Source organism: Protopterus annectens, chromosome 9.part0 (assembly GCF_019279795.1).
Source record: "Protopterus annectens isolate FY-2018-M chromosome 9.part0, PAN1.0, whole genome shotgun sequence".
NCBI classification, from domain to species: Eukaryota; Metazoa; Chordata; order Ceratodontiformes; family Protopteridae; genus Protopterus; species Protopterus annectens.
The window spans coordinates 1,413,141,069-1,413,157,357 of record NC_056743.1 but is presented as its reverse complement, the minus strand read 5'-3'; the positions used below and the strand labels follow the sequence as shown (position 1 = coordinate 1,413,157,357).

General features: G+C 44.8%; 1 protein-coding gene across 1 annotated transcript in view; it reads right to left on the bottom strand.

Moving 5' to 3' along the window:
* The window catches only part of LOC122810691 (myoferlin-like), a 1,883,765-nt gene that overhangs the window by 1,788,173 nt on the left and 79,303 nt on the right, over positions 1-16,289 (bottom strand). Inside the window, 1 exon segment of the mRNA XM_044082260.1 lies at positions 749-826. Within this exon segment, the coding sequence (XP_043938195.1) occupies positions 749-826 (78 nt within the window).

Below are 16,289 nucleotides of genomic sequence, written 5' to 3'. Positions count from 1 at the left end.
AGCCCATCAACTTATACTAAATCCCAATAAAACTAAGCTTATGGTCTTTTCAAATCCTTCCTCACTAATAGTCAACCCCTTTCTATTTTCTCTTCTGATGGCACTAAAATAGAACCTGCTGAATATACTAAACGTCTTGGGATTACCATAGATAATGCATTGAAATCTGACAAACATATAGCACAGACCATTAAAAAAGTCCATATTAAACTCGGCACACTCTACAGAGCAAAACCCTATCTTTCAGACCATGCTAGACTGGCTACAGAAAGAACCCACTTGTTATCTTTACTACTCTACTGTTCTCAAGAATTCACAACCCTCTGTAAAACAGAAATAAGCAACCTTGAATCCTGCTATAACAAGATAGCCAAATATGCAACTAACCTACTCCAAAAAACACATAATTGTACTTCCCTCAAACAACTAAATTGGTTAGAACTCCCAGACTTACTCACACTAAACCAATTATTAATCGTCCACACAGTGATGTATAAACTTGATCACTGCCCAGCCCTAACTAAGCTTGTCCAACCCTACAAAAACCTTAACTCTCTCAGGTCAGCTGACACAGTCTTACTTAAAGTAAATAACTCTCATGGTGACTCCTTATACTGCCACAAAATTGCAAAAGTCTGGAACTCACTTCAATAAATTCTGTCTATTGAACATACACATAATTTTAAACAGGAACTAAGACAATACTTCCTATCCCACTGACTATGTCCATGCTCTACTCCAGACTAACCTATATCCCCCCATTTTTCTATCACTCCAGCTGCAGCTCTCAAAAAATTTGAGGAAGGCACTCCTTTTACACAACTGACTGTACAAAAAAAAAAAAAAAATATTGTAAATTGTTAAATGTTTATATTGTATCAATGCTTTTACTGACTTATAACTTAATTTTATGATATTTACTATGTTTTTTATGCTATTTACTGTATTAACAATACCTGCATCTCTGTATAATGTGTAACATTTTTATGCTACTAAATATGTTGTATAATCTTGTTTCTGGAGCTTTTCTTCCCGGGTCTCCACTGAAAAAGGACTTTTTGTCCAGTTGGACATTACCCGATAAACAAATGTAAATAAATAAATAAATAATACACTTTTTTCCCATACCCATCAATATTTTTCCCAGCCTTATCAGAATGACTAGGATTGGAATTAACTTAGTGGAATCAACTAAAGCTGCTGGGTCAGGTTGGGAATAATATCTAACAATTTAAAACACTTTAGAACTTTGTACATCCTATCTGCCTTTTTAGGGGCAGCTGGATGACTATCAGGAAAACTGCTGGCAGTAACACACACATCCTCTAAAGTAGACAGAACAGGAGGAATGACTGTAGGTACTGGAAAATCCCTCTGTAATAAGTCATAGAATTTTGTCAGGGCAGAGAAACCTCAATGTTTTCTCACTGAAAGCACTGGCACATTCTAGCACTAGCATCAGAGAAAGAGAAACTCCTACAGGGAGAAAAAGAAAAGTACAGTTGTGTACACTTACCATAAATGTAGATGTTCGAGTGTATTCACTGTTGCCGTCATTACATTTGGGTTATCTGCTTGCAGTAGCCCTCAGTCAGCCTGATTAACAAAGTCTTGGGTCCTACGTCGGTTGCTGTCTCTTCTTCCGTGACGTCAGGTAGTCAGGGGTATAAAACATGCAGTCGACGTCATTACATCAGTTTTTCTTGCCCCAGATGTCAGGTGCCCCCCTAATGGGAAGCAATTAAATCTATAACTATACAAGGTTATACCTCCAACAAAAAAAGCAAATACACCAAAAAGCTTTTAAGCACTGAAAATGAGAGAAGAGGTATAGCCAAAAGAAGTCAGGGGGCTGGAGGGAGGGTAACCAGGACTGCAACAGTGAATACACTCTAACATCTACATTTATGGTAAGTGTACACAACTGTACTATGTTCTTCGTGTTTCACTGTTGCAGTCATTACATTTTGGTAGATTCCCAAAGCTAGGGATGGGAGGAGGGATTTAGATAGCATTAGGACCAGCTATAAGGCCCTGCAAAATTGCAGTGGCAAAGCCAGCTCTGGATTTAGAGAAAATTGGCAAATGGTAATGCTTGGTGAAAGTATTACAGAACTCCAGGTAGCAGCTTCTAGGATGTCCCTGGTAGGTACACCTCTGAGAAAGGCTGTAGAGGTAGATGCAGCCCTGGTTGAGTGGGGTCTGATCCTCTGTGAGATAGGTTTTCCATGGTGCTTATAGTAGAAATTAATGAAATGGCTTATCCATTTGGAGATGGTTTGCTTTGAAATAGCCTTCCCCTCTGTTCCTGCAGCAAATGCCACCAGCAGTTGTTCAGATTTACTTTGAGGTTTAGTCCTGTCCAAGTAGAATCTAAGTTGTCTGTGCACATCTAAGGAGTGCAGTATCTGTTCCCCTTTGTTCTGTGGATTAGGAAAGAAGGTTGGCAAATGAATGGACTGATTAAAGGCCACACTGGATACCACCTTTGGCATGAAAGAGGGATTGTTCCTGAGGGACACCCTGTCCGCATGAAAGATGATGAAAGGCTCCACTGCCATAAGGGCCTGTAATTCAGATACCCTTCTTGCTGAAGTGATGACTAAAAAGAAAGCTGTTTTCCAAGAAAGGAATTTTAAATCTGCAGTAGCAGCTGGCTCAAAAGGAGGAAGGGTGAGTTTCTCCAATACAAAGTTAAGGTCCCAGGCTGGAGTTGGAGCTCTTCTGGGTGGTCTTAATTTTTTTTTTTTGGCCCCTCTGAACAACTGCTTGAGCAGTGGATGAGAGAAGAGAGGAGGGTCTGTGTTATAATGAGCTGAAATGGCTGAGGCATGAATTTTTATTGAGGAAAAAGACAGGCCCTTGTGAAGCATCTCAGTTAATTATTGTAAAATCTGAGGTATATTTGGCACTGATGTGCTCATCCCTTGAGATTGATTCCAGGCACAGAAACTTTTCCATTTTTCAGCATAAGATTTTCTAGTACTAGGCCTCCTTTACTCTAAAATGACATCCATCACTGGTTTACTGAGGAATGGTAAAGGAGAGCTTAGGTAATTAGCCAGACTGCTAGGTTCAGTGCTTGAAGCTGAAGGTGCAGAATCTGGTTCTCCTGCTGAGACAGCAGGGTAGGAGAGTGAAGCAGGTGCCATGGGGCCAATAGTGACACACTGCACAGGAGGCGGTGTCAGTGTTGGCGTGGCCAGTCTGTTGCAATCAAAATCATCCTTGGTTTGTCTTGTTTGATCTTTAGTAGTACTTTGGAGAGCAGAGGCAGAGGAGGAAAGGCATAAACTGATAGGTTTTTCCAGCTGAAGGACAGAGCATCCGCTTTCCAAGCTTGTTTGTAGGGAGTCCTTGCGTAAACATTTTCCAAATGATAGTTCTGGGGGGAGGCAAGCAGGTCTATATTTGGGCTCCCCCATTTGCTTGTCAACATGTTGAAGATCCTTGGTTCCAGTTTCCACTCGTGTGGGTCCATGAGGTTTCAGCTTAGTCCGTCTGCCAGTGTATTTAGTTTTACTGGCAGGAATTGAGCTTGCAGATGCACTTGGGTAACTCAAGGCTGTGTTCCACAATGCCATGGCTAGTCTGCAGAGGGGGTAAGAATGTGTAACCCCCCCCACTTGTTTATGTACCACATAACAGTGGTGTTGCCCATCTTTACCATTAACTGTCCTGGAAGAATGTGGTCCTTCAAGGCGGTCACAGCATTCTGTACAGCTAACATATCTTTATGGTTGATGTGAAGGTGCATTTGAATTGGGTTCCATTTGCACTGAATGCACTTCCCTGCCAGGTGCGCCCCCCATGCATAGTCTGATGCATCTGTTGTTAGGGTTTGTGCGGCAGGGGGTAGTGTGAATGGTAGCCCCTTGTTTTGGTGGCAGGCCTCTGCCCACCAAAGGAACTCTAGGCGTAGGCAAGGAATGATAGTAATCATTGCTTCTAGATCTTGAGAATGTTGACACTATAGACTTTTTAGATACTATTGTAGTTTCCTCATATGCAGTCTTGCATATGGAATTAGAAGAATGCAGGAGGCCATGAATCCCAAGGCTTGTAGTATTTACCTTGGAGATAGCAGGGATTTTGTGGCCACTTGTTTGAAGTAGGCTGTGAAGTGAATTTGTTTCTCTGGCGTGAGGAAAGCCATCTGGGGAGTTGTATTCAAGCTTGCTTCCAGGAATATAATTTGTTGACAGGGTACCAGGTGTGATTTCTTTTCATTTATGGTGTACCCCAGACAAGTTAGCACCCTTTGTATAAAAGCCCAATGATTCAAAATATGTCCTGGTTTTCTGCCTGAATTAGACAATTGTCTAGGTATGGGTATATTAGAATATTTCTTTGCCTGCAAAATGCAATGACTGGAGCTAGGCACTTTGTGAATACCCTGGGCGCAGTAGATAAGCCAAAGGACAGTGCAGAGAACTGATAGTGTGTGTAGCCTGCTTTGAAGCATAGGTATGCTTCCTTTAAAACTAATGTTGCCAACCAGGCATCTTTGCTTAGCATAGGAAGCAACTGGTGAAGAGTCAGCATCTTGAATTTTGGAATCACCAAAAAGGTGTTTAGAGTAGACAAGTCCAAGACAGGACACCATGAATTGTCTTTTCTGGGTACCAGGAAAAATCTTGAGTAGAAACCTTGTCCCTTTTCCTCTTCTGGTACCAATTGAATAGCTCCAATGCTTAAGAGAGAGTACTTGCTTTTGGGCCACTGCCCACAGATTTGGAGGTAGATCTAGCCAACCGTTTGGAGTTGGTAACGTGTGGAAGTGAAATCTGTATCCTTGGGACACTATATTTAAAACCCAATTGTCCTGGGTAATGAGTCCCCAGTTCTTTGCATGAAGTGCAATCTTTCCCCCTAAGGGGGCAGTCAGTTGAAGAGTGCTTGGAAGTTTTAAAAATAAGTCATTGAGACAGTATACCACAGGGGGGAGTTTTATTACTCCCAGATTTGGAAGTGGAGGCCCCCCACTGCTTAGTCCTGTGCGTCCCCTGGGACTGAAGCCTGGATGCTCTGCTGGATCTGGGTTTGGACTGAAAAGGTCTGGAAGAGGCAGGAATGGACCAAATCTTAGAAGGCCAATGCCTACTAAATCATGGAGGTTGCACTTGTAAAAAATCTTTAACAGTTTGCATAGATTTAGCTTTTTCCTCCATCTTTTTAAGAATTTCTTCTGCATTGTTGCCAAACAGGCGGTCCTGATTTAAGGGAGCTTCCAGTGATTTTGCTTTAACATGATTTGGCAAGGACTGCTCCTTAAGCCAAGCATGCCTTCTAAATACAGACCCAGTTACCGCAGCCCTGCGAGATGCCTCTAGTGAATCAAAACCACATTGCAATGCATGTTTACCAACTTGTTCAGCAGAATGCATTCAATCCTGTAAATCCTTATTTTCAGCACAATCAGGAAACAACATCATTTTCTGTTTAAGCAATCAAATAATATGCTGCTGATACTTTAACATATGAAACTGGCAATTCAAGGCCCTAATGGCCAAACTGCAGAAGTGTATACCTTCTTGCCCCATCTATCCAGTGCCCTGGAGTCTCTATCAGAGGGGTTAGGAGTTTTGGCAGTAGTAGCTTTAATGCCCTTGGGTCCCTGTGAAATGGTTTCATGATCCACAGTAGGATTTTTGAAAAGGAACTTATGAGAGTCAGGAACCCTGTAATATCTATCAGGTTTTCTGGAAGCAGGAGGTAAAGAGTCAGGGGCCATGCTAGATTCCGAAAAGGCATCATCAACAATGTCCAGTACAGGAGGTATAGCTAAAGGCCTGTGCTGGGGCAGGAGTAAGAAATCCCTAAGCCTCTTTTTAGAATCAGAGAAAACCCGACTTTCCCAACGAAAATGCTCCCTGAGGGTATGCAAGGTTTCACCAAAAGAGAAATCCTCTGGGGGGGAGCAGAGGGAATAGAGTCCTCAGCATCAGAATCCTCAAAGTTAGATAAGGGTAAATCTTGGTCATCAGAGGAAACAGAAATTTCAGAATCCTGGTTAGAAGTGTCATAAGCAAACTCAATTCTAGGTCTCTTAGAGGGGGAAGGCTGGCTTCCCCTGATTAAAGTAATAAGGTCTTCAACAATTCTTATCATTTGTTTTTCAGGCATAGAGGCCTGACCCATCAGTTTTCTAGGCATGGTTCGGGTTTTAGGCGTTGAAGAAGAAGATGGCGTCGGTTTAATATGCAATACAGTAGGCCTGAATACACCCTCAGAAGCCGGTGCCTGCACAGCGGTTCCGGACCCATCCAAGGTAGAGACATCTTTAGGTTCCACAGCTGAAGCATCTCGCGGCATACAGGACTCTGAATGGGTCTCAGTGGAGGCCTGCGAATCTGAAGTAGCAGGTATCAGGGGCTGCGAAAGCGCCTCACTGAGTACTGGCGAACTGAGGGGCCTGTCTCTGTCTTTATCTTTGTGTTTTTTCAGAATGTTGGTAGTCGGGTGGCTTACTGAAGACATATCAGGATAACTGAACCGAGCACCAAAATATTTATAAGCCCAAACATACCGACGACGGATAGTTCATGATTTAAATAAGGCACAAAACCGACAGAGAGATACGTCATGGTCAGGGCCTAGGCAAGGAATACAGTACGAATTAAAATCTTTCTGAGGTATTTGCTTTCCACAAGAAATGCAATTATTTACTTTTACTGACATCGGTTTAGAGCAAGAACAAGTTTCCCCAACAGGGTACTTAGCTTTTAGTTGAAGACTTCAGTTCTGAAACTCGAAAATGAAAATTTCAGGAGTCGGCCTACCGGCACTTGCGAACTGCTTCTGATTCGGGCACCGCACGGCAAGAAAAACTGATGTAATGACATCGGCTGCATGTTTTATACCCCTGATGATCTGACGTCACGGAAGAAGAGACAGCAACCGATGTAGGACCCAAGACTTTGTTAATCAGGCTGACTGAGGGCTACTGCAAGCAGGTAACCCAAATGTAATGACTGCAAGAGTGAAACACGAAGAACATCTGAGCTCTCCTCCAAATCTGAATCTGAAATCTGAGTGGAAAAAATTAGAAGTTATGTACATACCATAACGTTCCATGTTAGTTGTCTTCTCTCGCCTTCTTTCTTGCTGGATGGTTCGGAGCCAATCCTCGGCTCCGACTCGGCACTTGCTAAGCTCGAGAACTCATTTTACCAGCTCGAGGCAACCCTATAGCCCATGATGCAAGGCGTGACTACCTCAGATCTCGTTTGGTAGCTAGAAGAAAACCCTGCCAAAAAACACTTCTTCCCAAGGAAGATTACTAAATGTAGGAGAAACTAGGCTGATAGCCACTAACAATAATGACTCTTCCTACTGGGAACTCTTGGAAAGAGTGACAACACCCCCAACAAAAGGAAGGTACAACCTCAAGATAAGTCCAGTCCAGGCCAGGGGGAAGGAGGGAGAGACGCAAGAAAGAAGGCGAGAGAAGACAACTAACATGGAACGTTATGGTATGTACATAACTTCTAAATGTTAAGTTGTAAAACTCGCCTTCATTCTTGCTGGATGGGACCGCGTCCCTAGCACCTCTATCCTGGGTGGCTCAATGGAACAGACTCTTGAGAATTGTGGAACCAAACCTAGCTCTGTCCCTGGAGGCCAAGTCCAATTTGTAATGAGAGACAAAGGTGTGAGGGGTGGCCCAAGTGGCTGCTGCACAAATGGTGTCAATAGGTAGCCTATCCTGAAAGGCTGTGGATGTGGACAGGCTCCTGGTAGAATGTGCTTTTGGTTTTGAGGACAGTTGCTTGCCTCTAAGATGATAAACATAAGAAATGATAGAAGACAGCCATCTGGATAAGGTCACGTTAGAGATTGGGAGACCCTTTCTGTTCTCTGCATAAGAAAGGAATAGTTGATCAGATTTTCTGAATTGTTTAGTTCTGTCCAAATAATATCTGAGTTGACGATGGACATCTAAGCAATGAAGTTTTTGTTCAGCTTTGTCTGAATAATTAGGGAAAAAAACTGGCAAATCAATAGATTGGTTAAGATTCATCTGGGAAGCAACTTTGGGCAAAAAAGATGGATTAGGTCTTAAAGATACCCTATGCCTGAACCCTTCTAGCTGAAGTAACAGCCACCAAGAAAATTGTTTCCAGGAAAGAAACTTTAAGGAGCATGTAACAGCCGGTTCGAAGGGGGGTAGAATCAAGGATGCCAGCATTAAGTTCAAATCCCATTGTGGAGGAGGATCTCTGATTGGAGGCTTCAGGAGAAAAATACCTCTCAGAAAGGCTTTGCAAAGCTTGTGGGACATTATGTTTTGATCCGCTAAACCAACATGAAAATTAGAGATTGCTGCCAATTGGACTTTAACTGTAGAAGAAGAAGACCCTGATTGAAAAATCTCTGCTAAGAAGTCCAAAACTGAATGCACTGGAGCAGTAAAGGGATCTATGTGTTTAGACTTTGCCCACTTACTAGCATAAATCTTTCTGGTGGAGGACTTTAGAAAAGCTACTATGATATTCCTAACGGGGTTAGAGATCATAGGAAGCCTGGCTAAGGAAGGAAGTGGAGCAACCAAGCAGTGAGGTTGAGAGAATGAATGGCCCGGTGCGGTTGACCCGACTGGTGGGTCAGAAGATCTGGAACTGGGTCCAGATGCCAAGGCTGCGCCAGGAGATGACGATGCAGGGACGGAAACCAAATTTGTCGAGGCCAGTAAGGGGCAATGAGGATCAACTTGGCTCTCAATACGGTAGCTTTCTGAATAACTTGTGGTATCAGTGGAAATGGAGGAAAGGCATACAGAAGTCCCCGGGGCCAATCCTGGGTTAGAGAGTCTCTCGGGGAATGGCCTGGTAGAGGAAAGAGGGTGAAGAAGTCTGGGCATTTGCTGTTTTGGGGTGTAACAAAAAGGTCGCAGGAAGGGAAGCCCCACTTCTGAAAAATCTCGTCCACTACCGATTGCTTGAGAGACCACTCGTGTGGCATGAGAATAGCTCTGCTCAGTCTGGCTGCTAGGAGGTTGGATCTCCCGGGGATATGCGTTGCTATCAGAAACCGATGAGAGGAGATTGCCCATTGCCAAAGTCTGAGAGCTTCTCGACACAGTGGGTAGGACCTGGTCCCGCCCTGCTTGTTGATATACCAGACTACAAACATGTTGTCCGTCTGAACTGCAATAGTCCCTAAGGGAAGAAAGTTGCTGAGGGCTTGCAACGTTAAAAGCACTGCTCTCATCTCTAGGACATTTATGTGCAGATGGCATTCTATGGGTTGCCAAGTCCCATGGACCATCCTGCCCTGAAAATGCCCCCCCCCCCCACCCGATCAGAAAGGCATCCGAAGTGACTGTGGCAACCGGAACTGGGGGAACAAACAGTCGGCCCTGATGGAGCAGAGGAGAAGATATCCACCAGGTTAGATGACTCTTGCACAACTGTGTGACAAAAATCTCTTGACTCATGGGGAGCTGCTGGAATGACCACTGAGCGAACAACATCCACTGCAGAAGACGCATGTGGAAGCGGGCTAATGGCAGTAGAACAATGGCCGCAGCCATAAGACCCAGAACCTTCAAGACAAATTTGGCTCTGATCTTCTTGCTGAGTAATATGATCCGAACATACTTCTGAATGTCCAGAATTCTTTGTTTTGTGAGTCTGGCTGACATAATGACAGTGTTTAATTCTGTGCCTATAAAGGTAATAGATTGGCAAGGCGACAAAGAAGATTTTTCGAAGTTTATTGAAATCCCCAATTGTTTGCAGGTTTGCAGAGTGTAGTCTCTGGCCTTGAGAAGTTGATGCCTGGTGTTGGCGGAGAGGAGCCAGTCGTCTAGATACGGAAACACCTGGAATCCTTGACATCTCAGATGAGCCGTAACCACTGCCATACATTTGGTAAACACTCTGGGGGCTGTAGTGAGGCCAAAGGGCAGGGCTCTGAATTGAAAATGACTGGACCCCAGCCGAAAGCGGAGAAACCTTCTGGAGCGCCTGTGAATCTTTATATGATAGTACGCATCCTGAAGGTCTATTGAGCACATCCAGTTGTCCTTGCACAAAAAGGGTAGAATGGACTGAAGCATAACCATCCGGAACCTTGCCTTCTTGACAAACTTGTTTAGCTTGCTGAGGTCTAAAATTGGTCTCCAATCTCCCGTCCTTTTGGGGACCAAAAAGAATCTTGAGTAGATGCCGGATCCTACTTGGTCTGCTGGCACTATTTGGACGGCTCTTTTTGCTAGGAGCTTTGATACCTCCTGCTTTGCCAATTCCCTTAGACCGGGTGAAACGTCTGGAAGGGATTGATGAGGAACGGGATACCTCTTGAAAGGGATATTGTAGCCCTCGGATATGATTGACTGTACCCATTTGTCTTGAGAGAGGGAACGCCAGGCTATTGGGTACAGCGACAATCTTCCCCCGACTGCCTCCAAGGGTGGACAGCCAGGCAACACCTCAGGGATGATGGAAGGGTTTATCAGGGAGAGGCTCCCTGCTACCCTGATTCTGCGGACCCCCTCTGCCCCTAGGGCAGCGCCTATTATTATTACCCCCCCTCTGCCTCTGGGGGTAAACTGACCACGTGTGTCCGGCGTGACTCCTTGAGATTTACAAAACCACATTTTCCCTCCCTTCTGACCCTTTGGATAGGGTCTTGAAGGTGTGGAGAAATGGACTCCTACGGCAGAAAGGGTCTTGCTGTCTTGTTCACATATGGTCAATGTATCCTTCACCTGAGGTCCAAACAAAGCCGAACCGTCAAAGGGGGTATTGGTGAAGGATGCCTTAAAAGGGTCTGCAAAATTACAAAGCCGCATCCAGGCCTGACGCCTAAGTGCCACTCCTGTGCCTGCGGCTACGCTCCATCGGCTGCATAAGAAATGAGCCGCATGGAGGAGTTAGTCAAAGAATTGAGGATTCCTAGCTGTGAGGCAATCTTTTCCTGAGCCCCAGTCGCCGAAGGATCCTGAACCACTTCACCTAGTTCCTTGAGAATGTCTCTCTGAAGTCTAGTAAAGTGACAAAGGTAGTTCAGAGAACGCATAGTAAAGGTCGCTGAAGAAAACATCCGCTTGCCGTACCTATCCATGGTCCTAGAATCCTTGTTAGGAGGATGGACAGGCACAGAAGGATCAGCAAGTTCCTTCTTGGTGGCCGCCGCCACCACCATAGCATCAACAGGGACGCCCTGAGAAAGAAACTCTTTGTCTGAAGGGGCTGTGATGAATTTGGATGGCCTCCTAGGAACTGGTTCCACAGAATCCGGGGCTGCCCACGCCTTCCGAGCCACTACTTGCATGAGTGGGTCGAAAGGCAGAGACACCCAGGAGGTGGAGGGTCGAGATCAAAAAGCCTCCAGGTATACCGACTCATCCTCGGAGGGGTCAAAGGAAGGCCAGTTCCCCCTCTGCTTAAGGAGTTCCAGGATGTCTGAAAAGGAGACATCCTCAGAGGGGGACCGTGGGGAGCCCTCCGACTCATCTAAGTCGGTATCTGATGTAGTAGACTCAGGGGAGTCTGTGTGCTTCCTCTTACACGTCCTCTTATGCAGGGGTTCTGCTGCAGGATCAGGAGAAACCTGGGAAGAGGAAGTTCTACCCAATGGGGAAACCTGGGGTGATGGATCTCTGGGTCCGGGAGCAAGAGACTGGCAAGAGACATCAACAGGCACCGAAGATGGAGGAGCTAAAGGAATAGACCGTTGACCTAGCTCAGGGGCTAGGACACTCCTCATCACCTCAAAGGCTCCTCTCCCAGGGAGGCCAGAAGAATCCCGCTCTGAAGAAACAGGAATCCCCGGCCCCACCGAGAAAGAAGGCTCCGAAGCCGATGTCGGTGTCAAGCTCACCAATGCTGAAACTCCAAGAGGGAGAGCAGGGTCGGACAAGGGTCCGATGCCACTCGCCCCCTCGGAGCCAACAAGGGAGACCCGACGACCGGATCCCTCCAAAGAAGGTCTCATGGAGGAGATCGGAGCCGAAGACGTCGGAGCCGAAAGGGGAAGTATCGGGCGCACCCACGGTCACCGTTCCGAGAAGCTCCGGCACCGAACTCTGAAGGAGAGTCGGAGGAGGAAGTTCAGGGGGATGAGAAATAGCAGACGTCTGTTGAGACGGGCTATGGAGCATTTGGGCTAGTGCCTGTGACTTCAACAGTCTGCTTACCACCCTCTCTAAATTGTGGTCTGACAGCCTGGAAGATCTTGAAGATTGGCTCCGATGGCTCCGCTCCGACAAAAGAGGAGATCCCGGAGCCGAACGAATCGACTCCAGGGAAGGAGACCGAGATCTCTTCCTGGATGGAGCCATCGGAGCCGACGACCCCTCGGCTCCAGATGGAGCCGAAGACTTATCGGCTCCAATACTGGATAAAGACACGTCGGCTCTGGCCGGAGCCGACAAAGTAATGGGTATTTGTGTATCGGAGCCAGACAGAGCCGACACTACAACCTCCAAAGTGGAAAGATCGGCTCCGGCCGGAGCCGATCTCGACTCCGAAGGAGTCGGAGCCACAGCCGAAGGCTTGAGAACTACAGCCTGGGCCTTAGATGGCTTAGAGGGCTTCACCGACCCAGCCTTGGTCGGAGAACCCTCTGGCTTTAACAAGCCACGAAGAATCAGTTTGTTTTTTCGTTCCTGCAGGACTCTCTGGCTAAAGGAGTGACAAATAGCACAGGAGTCCTGCAGGTGTAAAGGCCCCAGGCAGTACACACAAGAAGTGTGACCGTCTGTCAGAGACATTTTCTGACAGCACGAGTCACACTTCTTGAAGCCTGAGACCTTCACTTCTTTAGACATAATTATATCCAAAAAATACACAGACACACAACAGTCACACAGTTAACCCACAAAAGACACACAACACTAACCTGACAGGAATTAACTGAGAGGGAGGCTTAAGGCCTGAAGAAAGGAAATAAATCCTGACGTAAAAGAAGGGGAATATAGGGTAGGAGATTAGCTATAAGTATAAAAATATACCCAATAAATGACAAATAGGAAGATAAGGGAGAAAAAACCTTGACTAATCTTATACAAATTGAAGCTTTACCTGAGCTGGTAAAAAGGAGACCTCTTCGCGAAGCGGCAAGCGAGATCTAAGGTAGTCACGCCTTGCATCATGGGATATAGGGTTGCCTCGAGCTGGTAAAATGAGTTCTCGAGCTTAGCAAGTACCGAGTCGGAGCCGAGGATCGGCTCCGAACCACCCAGCAAGAATGAAGGCGAGTTTGACAACTTAACATCTGTATTTGTCCCTGCATCTTCCTGTTCAGATTCAGAATATTCAATCTCTTCAAGAAAAGAGGAATCACACTTTCTTTTACCAGAAACTACTTAAGAAGGATCAACAGCCTGAATTAAAGCCTGAGCCAGACCCAGTAAACTACTCCTATCTAAAGAAATTTGAGGAGGATTACATACATGGTTGGTTTTCTGTCACTTTTGACAGGAAAATGGGGCCAGTTATGTTACTAATGGCAGCAGCGATTTTCCCAGGGATGGGCACAGCATTCTGACACATCAGGGAAACCTTCCATGTTCCATCTCCCAGGACCAACAAGAGTGGCTCTTCCTTGCTCATCAAGGGGACCCCAACAGCCACAGAAAACATGGCTAACCACAGGTCCACAGTGGCTGTAGGCTCTACACCAGAGGGATCTGGGGTAAAAGATGAATGGTCTGAGGTACAACAAATGGCCACAGCACAGTCACCCACCTATGGTTGAGGTAATTACTAGCCTACTGTGGCGGCAAATGCTGTTTGCTTATTTTTTTATTTTTGTGGCTGGAAGATGGATCGCAAGACCAATATTCTGTTCCATGGTCAAGCTGGAAATGGTGCCTTTTTCCTGGGGAAGACAAGCAGCAATTGCCAGTAAACACTACTAGTCCACAAAAGTATCTTTTTTGACAAAAAAAAAAAAAACACAGCAAAAAGCATTTTAACACACTATGCCAGCCTCGCAAAGGGAAAATAATTTCTCCACAGCACTACTTCTGTCAAAGTGCATTAAATTTTAAGATAGGCGTTAAAACACAACACTTCTAGCTTTAAAATAACTTTCTTGAACAAGAAAGTAAAAAAAAAATGTCAACAAAATTAAGAAAATGGAAATTTTTCCCCAAAGGAACTTATCTGCCTAGTAAAGGAAAGCACAGTCTGACTGTCAATCCTCAAAAGCCTCAGAGGAGCATACTCTTCAGCGAAAGTAAAGCTCTGAAGGTCTTCACGCCCAAACTTGTCTTTTAATCAACTCAGCACGAGCTGCCTGACAGGTTTGGGTGAGTGGAAGGGACCCTGAAGGTTTGGTAGATGGCTCTCTGTTATATCCTTGGAAGGATATAACCCATATAGCTCAGACTACTACAGCAGTGATCAATCCTAAGAACATCTGATAATGTGATCCAGACAAACAAAACCTTAAGAAATACCTAAAATCTGGATGAATAGGAATGTTATGATATGCTTCCTTTAAATCTAAGGTTACTAAAAAAAACTCAGATGAGGAAGAAAGGGGTAAGAACATGTGAAGTGATAGCATTTTGAACTTGGGTGCTATCACAAACTGATTCAAAAATGAAAGATCCAGGACTGCTCTAAAGATTTTTTTTGGGGGGCACTAAAAGCATTCTTGAATAAAACCTTTTCCCCACCTGGAAAAGAAAAACTGCTTCTATTACCCCAAGAAAAAATATGATGTAGGACAGGAGGGAAGAGAAGAGTTTGGTATAGTGGAGAAGGAGGAATAGCCTGAAAAAGGTGGAATTTCCCTCCACTGCCATCTAAATCTTATGTGTATTTCATTCAGAATCCATTTGTCTAAAACAATCTGTTGCTAAAGAGAAAACTGGAGATTCAGACTTTCTGAAAGGGATATGAGACTGCTGCAGTGGGAGAGGCGACCTAAGTCCCTTATACAGTCATTCTGTTTTGTTTGACTGTTCTTTGTTCTTGGGTGGGGGAGGGGTGGTTTATTTTTAACCTCCCTGCCTTTCCTTTTTAAACTTCTGCTTCACCATTCAGTTGAGATATTTTATTTTGTTTCTTGCCAAAAGTGGATGAGGGAGCAGAAAATCCCTTGGAAAATTTAGAGATGGAGGTTTGAGCAATCTGAGAAAATTCCTGAATCAGCTTACCTCTCATTACACTTTTTGATAACCTCTGCAGCATGGTGTTCAAAAGAATTCAACATTTAATTTTTAACACTGTCTGGAAGGTCCTGAGAATGCAGCCAGGAAAATCTCCTCAAAACAGTACCAGTGGCAACAGCCCTGGAAATAGTACCTACAGAATACACTTCAAACAATGAGCCATGACCTGAGAAACAGAAGAAACTAGAATACACAAAACAGAATTATCCTCACAAGAGGAAACTGCAGCCAAAACATTCTCTCATATTCATTTTCATTCTCTCAGTCTCATTTTGTCAGGAAAGTTAAGGCAAATAGACCTAGTATTGCTATCAGCAGCTTGCCCAGAGAATGGTATTTATTGTGGCTAAGCAAAAGAAAATTCCCTGCCCCTTCGCCCATGACTGAAAAGAATGGCTCTAGGTTTCCCACTGAGGGGACCCCAATAGCCACAGAGGACATGGCTGTATGGACAACACCAGAGGGATCTAAAGAAAAAGATGAGTGGTCCGAGGATAATTTTAGTTACAGCAGAGTCACCTACTTGTGGCCTTGACAAATTACCAGCCTGCAGTTATGAAAAAGGCTGTTTAGATATCTTTTTTTCTTTTTGTGGCTGGAAGAAGGTCTGACCGGGGGACCAGTACTTGGTTTCATGTTCAAGCCAAAAATGGTTCTTGTTTCCCAGGGAAGTTTAGCAGCAACAGTTACATCAGGAAACTAGTAACCCCCCCCCCCCAAAAAAAAAAAACATTAAAAAGCACTTTAAACACTCTCCATGGCCTCAAAAAGTAAAATCAATACAGTTTCTCCACAGAAAAAGGTTTAAACAACTTTCAACTATTTTTTTTTCTCTCCTTAGCTTATAAGTAGCTTTTCAGAAAAGGTCATTTAAAAAGCTGTAAAAATAACGTGGAAAGGTTTTCCCCAAAGAGAATCTATCTGCCATCAATGGGACATTAGCTGACCATCAATCCTCAAAAGCCTGCAAATGAAGACTCCTCTCAGTGGCAGGAAACATCTTAAGGGCTTGGCACCCAAGCCTGTTTTTCAGTCAGCTCAGCTCGAGCTGACTAATGGCTTAGGTATTTGGAAGTTGCCCTGAAGCTTTGGAATCTGGTTAGCTGTTGTATGCTATGCAGGATATGGCTCATACAGCTTTAGCTAATGCAGCACT